The 10,919-nt window shown below is 40.3% G+C and overlaps 1 protein-coding gene across 1 annotated transcript; it reads right to left on the reverse strand.

Annotated features, from left to right (window-relative positions):
• Positions 1-1,455: 1,455 nt before the first annotated feature.
• On the reverse strand, positions 1,456-8,562 carry LOC122879804 (fibulin-7-like). Its single transcript, XM_044204258.1, has 8 exons — positions 8,395-8,562; positions 6,051-6,210; positions 5,788-5,958; positions 5,044-5,169; positions 3,583-3,756; positions 3,354-3,491; positions 2,782-2,917; positions 1,456-2,556 (listed from the first exon to the last, which is right to left on the reverse strand). Exons 1-8 carry the CDS (start codon positions 8,452-8,454, stop codon positions 2,193-2,195), a joined length of 1,329 nt encoding a protein of 442 aa, XP_044060193.1. The 5' UTR covers positions 8,455-8,562; the 3' UTR covers positions 1,456-2,192.
• Between the last annotated feature and the right edge of the window lie 2,357 nt (positions 8,563-10,919).

The following is a 10,919-nucleotide window of genomic DNA, read 5'->3' on the forward strand; positions in this document are numbered from 1 at the left end:
TTTAGCTTCACTGACGACGACTGTGGGCACTACTGGTATGCCTGTTATTCCCTCTCCCTCCCTCCCCCCTCACCTGCATGCCCACATTGAATGGCCCTGAGCCAAACTATCTGTAGAGTCCTGTCTGCACTCTCTGGGGCCTGAGCAGACCCAGTCACACTCTCCTTTGTTCCATTAAACTTCAGATAGACCAAAGTATTCCGTTTCAAATGTAAGTACCTGTGACAACCCAGCCTGCTGTCAAAGAGTGTGCTGGTTTCTTATGACCATACCTCACAACCAGACTGAGATCAGGATATTGATTTCAATCCTGTACACACTGCCAGCACTCATTAGGAGGGGTTTTTATCTGTACAGTGTGACATTGGAGAGAGCTGTTAGAGAAAGCGTGGAGGAGATGGAGCAGTGGGGATAGAAGGATGAGAAGGTGGATGTAATATGATACGGTAGAGGTGGGGAGGAAAAGAGATGATAGTGAGGGGTGAAAAGTGAAACAACACAGACAAAACACCAACTCTCACGGGCAGACTTTCTCAGAGCCCAGTTGTGTAAGTGGCTGTGGTACCAGGCTGGACACACAGAGTACAGAAAGAATAATCTGTAGATGAGTAGAGGAAGGCTTTATTTGGGTTCTAGTATAGGGCGAAAGGAATAGAAAAGGAGTCTGGTTGAACTTTGGATACTGAATCATCACCTCTCCCTGAGGGACAGACATAAGGACAGCCTCTCATTCACCTCTCCTTTCACTTATTCTTCCATTAAGACAGTGAGAGGTCTATTCTGTGGTGGTAATAAAGACAGCAGTTTTTAATTAAGCCTGCACCCCTCAGCCAGTGATTGACTGGCTAGTGGCTACTGTGAATCGTCTTCTATTCAGCCTTCTCCATTCAGCCATCACTCTCTGTCTGCCTCCCTATCTCTCTGCATCTTTTTTCTTCACTGAGTGTGCAATCTCGTTTTAGGATCCCGTGGCTAAAGCTACCCTGCCCCCTTTAGCGGCATCATTGGTGAGTCTCCGGAGCCCCTTCTGCAACTAAAGACATCTTGTTTGTCTCCAACACTTTGCCTCACTATCCACACATGTACTTTTGTGTGGTTTCTTTTTCAAAAAGTTGTGTAACACTAAGGAGTAGAGAGATGACTGGTGCAGTACAGAGGTGCCACATTTCATCACGCTTCTCTAAAATGCCACTATTTTTTCAAATAAACACACATACATTACTTGCAAGGTTCGCGTGACGCGTGCATTTTTCTGTGTGTACTTGCAAATTTAAAAGTTAAAGTTATTCATGCACTGTAAGAACACAGTGGCTCTTTGAGCAGCCTGTCTTTGGCAGTCTGTCTGCTGAACAGCACTACTCTGTACTGCGAGAACTAAAGTGTTTCCCAAACAACCACTGCTCACATATATCACTGCTTATATATATGTACATATACCAGACTGTTCGTACAGCATATTTCAGAAGGTAGAGAGTTTATTTGTTGTTAAGATTTTATGCATTTGCAAATAAAAGACTGAACTTTTTAGGGTTTACATGGTGTTTTAATGATTGTACTGGAAGCAAGAATATTATAGTTGTACTGAAACCAGAATATAAACAAAACATGATATTAAAGAGAAATACAAAATCTTCACACGTCATGATTACATGTCCAGTATACATAGCATAAATGTCAACATAGCAGGACTGTCATTTACAAAAAAAGCACTTTCAGGGTGGACTGTCTACATATTATCTGGTTCCTCCAGTTAATTGCTGCTTTACTGTTTGCTACATCATGTCATTCACCATATATATCGCCTACACTCATTTCTATCTTTGTGCAATAAATATGTTTTAGTTAATCCATGCAAAACTCTTACAGTAAAGTCAACCCAAACATACATTACTCAATTAGCATTTTTTTAATCTTATTACCAATGTCCCCAAAGAAACCATATTCTAAAACATTTATTGCATGCAGCTGTGCAAGACAGGTGTTAATCCATCCATCACTTGAGAGTAAATATGCTGCTTCATGCTTACTTTACTACAGTTTTGAGACCTGGCTGCAGCACCTCCTTCAGCAACAGTACAGTCGACTTTAAAGATGGTCACCACCATACATCAGATTATCCAGTCCTAAATCCAAACCAGACTTTTGTTTGTCCTTTTTGCTCTAAGTGTGTTTCCACTTTCATCCCTCCCTTTCTAGAACTCATACTGGGAAACAAACATGGTGACTTTGGTGATGTACCTCCCCAGCTGCACTCGTCTCTCCAGCTCGCTCATCTCCACTTCTGCTTCCAACGTGGCAGGGCCTTGCACGGGGCTCACCAGCATCAGCTGACCTGTCAGACGGTCTGAACGCTGGACTGTGAAGTGGCGCCGAGCTTGCTTTCCCCCAAGCAGGGAGAAGCGAAGTGTGTCACCCAATGGACGTAATGCTGAGACCCTGAACATGACGCGGGGAGATGACAGGTTGGACACGACAGCCAGGAAATGGTAGGAGAAGGAGTTTGGGGCCTGAGAACATGCCTTGTTGTCCACAGGACAGGGGTTACGTTCACAACGCCTGGAAAAGAAGTGAAAACTGAGGAAAATGTAGCTGAAAGAGTTCATCCAAGTGTGAGAAATGGTGTTCAGTCTACGAAATCAAACTAGTTATACTGTCAAAGTTTTTATTTGGTCTAAGACTTCATCCCCATATCTACATGTTACTGTGCATCTCAAATGCAATCTTATTTGTACAATGGGGAGTGAACTTGGATGTGAAAAAATGATTAAGGATAATGCTCACATAGGCGATGTCTTGACATATGTAGCATTAGGGATTTTGGGGCAGTCCACACGGACACACTGGAAACCACCGTAAGTATTAATGCACATCTGATCCTTTGTGCAGTTGTTTTGTCTGGTGGCACACTCATCAATGTCTGTGAGGAAACATCAACACAGTAACATTTATTCAAACAGAAAAGTTAGTTGGGAATCATCATCATCATACTGTATGAGAATTACATTCTGAATTTTTTTGTGAACTGGAGTCATTTTGATAGGAGCCATTTTTGATTAAACTTGCAGTTAAATCCACTGTAAAGTTTCTCAAATGTGTGCGCTCTAAGAAAAAAGTGTTTTAATGTCTAGGGCTAGGTTTGGTGGCTTTGGTCATTAACATAATAGGCTTTCTATTACATGTAGTTTAAGCAACACAGTATATAGAAAGTATGTTATATACAAATGGGAATGTTGTACTGTGGCATTTGGCATAACAGAAACTATCTTGTAGAGTACTTAATCTAATGTTGAGTGCAGATTCTTGAAATTAAGAAAAGCCAAACGAAACACAGAAAAAGAAAAATGCGAGTGCACCTTTACAGCTGCGTCCATCGCGGGTCAAATTGTATCCGACAGGACAGGAACAGCGGTAGCCTCCAGGGGTGTTAACACAAGCATGTAAACACAGTTTCCCAGCCTGGCCATTATGGAACAGCTCACATTCATCTATATCTGAAGTGAACATTGCGCACACAGTTAACATCCTACATGGAAACATAAATGAGTGTATCTGTTTTAATTACAGGGCAGGTATTAGTCGCACCAGTGCAGGTGTTGCTGTCCCTGCCAGAGATGGTGTATCCTGGCTCACAGGTGCAGTGGGTAGTCCCCTGCACTATAGTGCAACGTGATGGACGAACAAAGGGCCCAGTGGTAGCAGCAGGCAAGGTAGCAGCAGCAGCTGTGGCGTCAGAGGTGTTTGTCATGGTGACAAAGACTGAATGAGGAAGACAGGAAAGAGGAAAAATAAGCAGTAGCTCTGTATCTACCCTGGAGCTCAGCAACGTTCATTAAGTCAATTATTGATGGACAATGTGTGACAGACATTGTTGATGTGTAGAGCATTATGATGTGAGACAGTGTCAGTCACAACTGCCAGTGTCAAATGGAATTTAAGAGGAGAGTGACTGGATTTTATCTCAGCATAAAGCTCTGACATATATTGCTTTGACAGGGCAGAAAAGTTGCCTTTTATCAGTCCAATAAAATATTGTGAGCTTTAATCCAATGTGCAGATACTCTCCATGTGTAAATTCAACATTATGTCAACAACAGTATGCTTATGATTCATGTAATTCAGTTGAGGTTTTTAACAAGTAGGCTGTTTATACATCTTTTTTCAGGGTTTGGGACAATTATATTGTACACTGAATTTTTTTCACCAAGTGAAAATGTTGGCATCACTCAGCCTTCATCTATTCACACATCTATTTTTTTTAGTCAAGATGGTTTGTCTACACTAGAACTAGACTAATAAAAAAGATGCAATATAAGCTTAATGCCGATAAGCGATAAGAAACAGAGTTTATTTTTCAACTGTAAAATGTCCTGCTCTGTACATATCATATCAAAATACTTTACAAAACTAATTTAAGGGATCCATATCAGAAATGTTTGGAAATATTATGTGTGTATATATTAACCGAAATTATTATCAGACATTATCAGAACTTTAAAACTCTCAAATATTGACATCGGTATCGGCCATAAAAATCCAGTATCGGTCACACAGAGTGCCTACACTGTTACCTACAGTAACAAACTGTATGTTGGCGTGGAAATATTAAATAAACAGAGAAAAACAAAACAAACTGGGCTCCAGAGATTCACAGTTTCTGTTTGTGCGTGAACTCAACCATCCACATCAGGGAGCAGACCACTGCCACTCAACCAGCATCGTCTTAGACTTCAGGCTGGAATTTAATAAAACCCACTTTGTGGTATGTAGCACTGCCTTGTATTGGCAAGCCAAACCACCAGCCAATGTAATCTCCTTTAGCAGACTGGAAGGATTTGGATACTAGCCTATAAAACATTTGCTCTGCAGTAAAGTGTTGTTTTGAAAACTCATTTGTTATATGTGCTGTAGGTCCCAGTATTAAGATATCAAACCATTTGGTGCAACTACAGGCCGAATCTAAATGTAAACAGCAGTAAGATGGTGAAATAAAACTACATCTCCAACATATGTGTGTGGTCTGATTATGTAGTGTATTATACCTACATGTTGGCACAGGGCTCTGACAGGTGGCTCCAGACCAGCCTTTGGCACATACACAAGAGAACTGGTTCACTTCATCCACACATGTCCCACCATTCAGACACGGGGAGGCTGCACACTCATTGATGTCTGAGGGAAAAGACAGAAAAGGAAGGTTATACGAGGAAACTCCATTGCTACCTTTGAACCTTCTAGAAACACAAAGACATATGCAACAAAACACTGATTAAAGATAAGAGAACATGACATCATGGCATATGTATGTTAGAGAGCAAATAAGGAAAAAATGGAGCAGATGAGTTAATGTTAGGTGCAGCCAAAGTGTAGAGGAAACCCTGTCTTGATCAAACAGCCTTTGAGCTGTTGTCTTAAAGTCAGCGAGCTGTCAGAGGACATAGAGGTTGGAATATCACATGTCACAGCATTCAATAAGCTCTCTGGACAATGACCAAAGTACATAAAGAGGAAATATGATCCTGGGTCACATATGAAATGTATCTCACTCTACGTAGAAAAACGTTGGTGACATGCATAAAGCACAAAAAGAGGAATGGCAATAGAGAGCAGGAGAGGGGAAGGTTACAAAGGGGACGATGACAGGGTTGTAAAAGTGATCAGTGGGTTAGATAACAGGGTGAGTGGTGGTCAGGGTGAAGAAGAGGAGAGACACAGGATGAGGAGGAAGCACTGGAGAAAGTGACCATCACAGTGAGGCCAGGTAGCAGAAGATCAGTGCTGGTCTCTCACCTCGGCAGGTAATCTGCTGGCCACTCCAGGTCAGGCTTTCCTGACAAAGCCTGCTCTCTGATCCCACAAGTTCATAACCAGGGTCACACAGAAAGTGAACCTCATGGCCCACGCTGTGTGACTTCCCAAGTTTTCTCCCATTGATGGGTGCGTCCAGTTTTGGGCAGGTACCTGTTCGAAAAGTAGAAGGTGATAAAAAGGGATGGCAGATATTTCAACATCTAACATTTGAATAAATCAGTCTTTCTGAGGATTTTGCTTACTGTTGATGGCTCTTGTGGTCTGCTTCCCTGCGCTGCCTTGCAACAGGTTTATTTTCTTCTTCAGGTTACGCAGACTCTGCAAGTACGAGGCTTCATGGGCTGACAGAAGCTTCTGAACCTGCTTCAGAGAGCCCTGTATTTCCTGTCTATTGGGACAGTCCTGGAACAAAACAGAGAGGACGACTCATTTCATTAAATGTTGATTAATATTTCAAAACAACTTATGTTATGTTGAGTGTATCACAAGTATAGAATTTTTATTATTTGCTACAATGTTGCAAATAAAAGTGTCTCCACATAATTGTAAGTACTTTCATTCAATCATTTTGATATGAGAAGATTGTGATTTTTGTTAACACTGCATTCTTCTAAGACATAGGAGCATTTAAGAGTATATTGCACTATATATAGTGTTAGTATTTGGTTCTTGAAAACTACAGATGTTGTGTTAAAACTTTTTATGAGTTTTCTCAAAAAGGAATGCTGTTTTTGCTGAATTTAGGAATACAGAAAAGCTACTCCCCTGGCTCAGGTAAGTTTAAAATAAATATTTGTCATCATGAAAAAGAGTCCGCAGGACCACAAGCCAGTGATGTCATTGACGTGTTAGCCAGAGAACTAACTTTCCATTCATTCACAAGACTCAAAAGGATGCTAAAGATTTTTACAACCAAAAGATCTTTATTCTTTTAATGGTGTCTGAGCCAGAAAACCTACAAATGGTTTTGTAACCACACATTCGCCTTTTCATTGCACTCAATCATTATGTTGCATTTGTACAGTTCTGTCTATGATTGAAATTGCAGTTCCCAGACAACAGATTACCTTACATAAATTGCATTTGTATGTTTTTTCTTTGTGCTTCCCTTGTAAATTTTACTGGAAGGGCAAAAACATTCTGATCACCTCAAACGCCTATGGATACCTGAGGTTACACTCCCAAAGTAAATCTATTGATTTATCACTCAATTGTGCCAGTAGATGGTTTAATTAAAAGAACATTATTATATAAAATCACAGTTGTATCCAAAACTTGAAAATCTGAGTGAGCTCCACTGCACATAAACAAATGAAAGTCTGCTGAAGGAGTGCACTTGAAGACCTGTGCAGCACAGAGACTGGGCTGTTATATGAGGGAGTAAATGCAGTAGGATCAGAGTATGTTTGGCCACTGTAAGTATTTTCAAGCAGGAACCTCCTCCTCTCAAAACTAGATACTGTAACTCAGTCATTAACACAGGAACACTCACTGAAAGTAACCAGTTTACTATTCTTGTGGAAGTAGTTTTTAGTTGTGAACATCTTAGGAGAGGGGATGAAATCAGCAAATTAGCTATCAGCTATTTAGCTTGCATTATGGGTAATCACTTGCTCTTCATAATGTGGTGGATTTAGGGTTTGGGGTCAGTCATTCGGGTATAAACATCCTCAGCATAAACATCACCTGTGTTACAACCTCCCTTTCTATTGGCTGGAGGGGCAAGGGAGTGGCACTGACTTGTTTTCTATCCATTCAACAGTGTCATACTCCTTCTGCCCTGTCCTCTCATGCATGTTTTCAGACAACCAATTAGTGTTTTTCGTCCAGCCAGAGTTATGTAAGAAGAGTCAATATTTGTTGAAAACACCTTTCTGATTTGGACAGAACTTCAGTCGGTCGGGGGGAGCTGGCTGGTGTTTATAGTGTAGCTGTCAAAGGCCTCTTTCTGCCTGTGCTACGCAACATTTCTCATGGCTTCATGTTAACTGTGTGACAGTGTGTAGGAGGCATGCAGTACTGGAACTCAAGATTACAGTACAGTACTATTAAATCTAACCACATAACCAACTTTGAAACACTGAAATGCAACTTTAAACAACACACACATACACTCACACACGTATATACAGGACCTAAACCATCCAACTCACGTTCTTATTCATAAGCACATAAACATGTTGGCCATCTGTCAGTAACACCCATGCAAAGACACAGACATGCATACAGAGGCCCAAAGAGAGTCATTCACAGACTGATGCAGCTTTTTGGAAAAGTTAAGCAGGATTGCAGTGAAGCACAGCATAGAAATATTGAGTGTATTCAGTGGAACCTCTGGGGTCTTGTTCCTGAAGCTTGCATGCAAAGTGAAGGTCACTTAAAGTTTGCTGTATCAAAAACTTTCTATGTAATGCCCAGCAGGAACATTCACAGTTGGACCTGTTGTGTACTTAAGAGGAGAGAGGTTACTCAGGTTTGAGCAGTTTTTGCTTTTCAAGCCATGCATTTTGGAATCACTTGATCAATTCAATAGATAGAAGGATGTAATTAATTAACATGTTAGCCTGTGACATTGCTCTCACTCACCTGTCCAAAAGTAGGGTGGAGCGAGCAGAAACACAACAAGGTGATGACAATCCCAAACATGTTTCCACTGATCCCAATTCAGTCGACGATCAGTCCTCAAATGAGTTAAAAGTTGCCGGCAGTGTGAACTCTGAGTGTGTGCAGGGACTCCAGGTGAGAGAATGACCACAGTTGGCAGTGGAAAAGCTGCTGCAGCGAACCACTGCGGAATGTTGGGTTTACTCTTCAGGAGCCAATCAGGGAAAGAGACCTTAAGAAAAATGTGACCACATTATTATCCCTTTACTTAATTTGGAGTGCACTTCTTCTCTGGTCAAATCAGCTTAGTTTATATCTTGTTTAAAGAGAAGTGGAAAAAAACTGAACTTTGCATGAAAATATGTTCTGGATCATGTAGGTTACAATCCATCCAGAAATATGAGATGAGTATAATCATTCTGAAGGATGCAGACATGTAGCACTTTGCTTTGCAAAATATAAACAAAAGGCTAATAACACAAAACTTCAAAACACAGGATTAAAACTATCACTAGTTTATAATGTTTTCTGATGTTATTAAAGGCTTGTTTACAGCAATAATATTTGTGAACACAAGAATAAACCAAGCCAGTGTTGTCAGTTAAATTTAGATGAAAAAATACATAGTATTTAGAAAGCTGCATTTGCTGCCAGTGATGGAGAGAAACTACAGAGAAGCCCTCGATATATTAATACATGCATTCTTGTCCTGTATATTAGTTGGACTGAACAAAACAACACACACATTTTTCTCACGTTCACAGGGGCCATATCTGACATGACTATATCATGATGATGGCCTCTGGGCAGCGATATAGCCTTGACAGTGGGGTCAGGGAATACAACAAGATGGATGAAGATGACAGATAGGAAAAATTTATTTTCCCTTTATATATCATTACTGCAGGCCGATAACAATGGTGATTTACAGCTGTGAAAAGACTTCCCTTATTTTTTCTAACCATATACCACCAGTAAATCCAAAAAATTTCTACTCAGCTCTCTGTTACTGTTTTGAAACTCAGCACGCTTCACAGTTGACTTATAAACAGCAACAGTCAGTTTTATATAAATATATATATATATATATATATATAAATTCTTACATCTGAGGTTAAGGTGGAGTATGGTAAAACAATAAAACATAATAAAGGGCCCTCTAGGGTGCCCTATTGTGTGTTTTTGTTACAGAGGTGTAGTAGTTATACTAATTGGAGTCACATAAAAAAAGAGTCCGCCACTGGCTATGAAGGAAGAAAAATAAATTTGACCAAACTTGCGGAAAATCCGATCATTTTAATTAATGGTGAAGATGCGAGTATGACTCAGTATAACGATGCTGCTGAGAAAACATTTATTGTGGATCAGCTAACACCACAGCAGTTCAAAGAGTAATGAAGAGGCTCAGGCTCTTGAGTACTGCTTTGAGCTTAAGCAGGAAAAAGTGGTTCCTTTGGTAGTTGGAGTCACCTGAGAAATCAGCTTAGTGAGAGGCTGTGTCTGACTGAGCCCAGAACAGCCTGCGTGCACAGCTGTCGTTTGGCTCAGCAGGGTCAGACAGTCTCTTACTGATGTAGCAAAATCGAAGAGATAAGAAATAACTGGGCAGCCTGGGGACTGAATCCTCATTGCAAAATACATTCAGCCCACAGGGAAGAGGACTGAGTGGGAGTCTATTGTGTTGGGCTGCAGTCATCTCCAGACACTGAATCATCCCACAATGTGCAAATCATGATTCATGCTTCCCACACTGGGTCCATAAAAAAACATTGTCACCATGTCTAAACAGACACCCAGACAGCTCCATCCTGTACCTTTCCACACTCAGACCCATCTAGTCATTTTGTACCAAAAATATCACAAACACATTTTGCTTAAAGGGGGCTCCTGCACCTCAGCCTGTTGATGGCTCAGGAATAAAGCGTCATCTGTGGTGATTCATCTGAATGATGGACATCAGTCTCTCAAAACAAACTTTTCCCTCATTTAACAATGATGAACACCCAACCAGGAGTACACCGCTCTTTTTGTCATTTAGATCGGGAAATGATGAGAGAGATGATTAAAGAAATATGTTTTTTTCCTCACTGACCATGACACTGGTAACCTGCTGTCAGTGGTGAAAAGTAGGCTAAGTATTTACATTTAAATGTACTCACGTACTATACCTAAGTACAGTTTTAAGGTACTTTACTTGAGTATTTCCATTTTATATTACTTTATTATTCTAAACCACTACTTTAATAGAGATAACACTTGTACTTTTTACTCCACTACATTTATTTTACAGCTATTGTCCTACTTTACTGATCACAATTTTACACACAAAACACATGATCAGTTTATAGATGTGTTGTTATAGATTAAAGTACCCAAGAGTCAAAACTCGGCCAATTACAACATTAAAAAGCTGCATACATGTTGAATGAATTAATCAGTGATTATATACCAATAACATAATTTTTATAGAATTGTAACTCACTAAAAGAGGACACATACTTTTTGTC

This window comes from Siniperca chuatsi, linkage group LG1 (assembly GCF_020085105.1).
Source record: "Siniperca chuatsi isolate FFG_IHB_CAS linkage group LG1, ASM2008510v1, whole genome shotgun sequence".
NCBI classification, from domain to species: Eukaryota; Metazoa; Chordata; class Actinopteri; order Centrarchiformes; family Sinipercidae; genus Siniperca; species Siniperca chuatsi.

Bases quoted from the DNA above. Each gene is read 5' to 3' on its own strand.
- LOC122879804 (XM_044204258.1), bottom strand. From the start codon at position 8,454: ATGTTTGGGATTGTCATCACCTTGTTGTGTTTCTGCTCGCTCCACCCT. The intron at 6,211-8,394 runs GTGAGTGAGAGC...GTTTTGTTCCAG, and splicing joins TCCACCCTACTTTTGGACAG to GACTGTCCCAATAGACAGGA. The intron at 2,557-2,781 runs GTGAGCATTATC...CTTCTTTTCCAG, and splicing joins TATGTCAAGACATCGCCTAT to GCGTTGTGAACGTAACCCCT.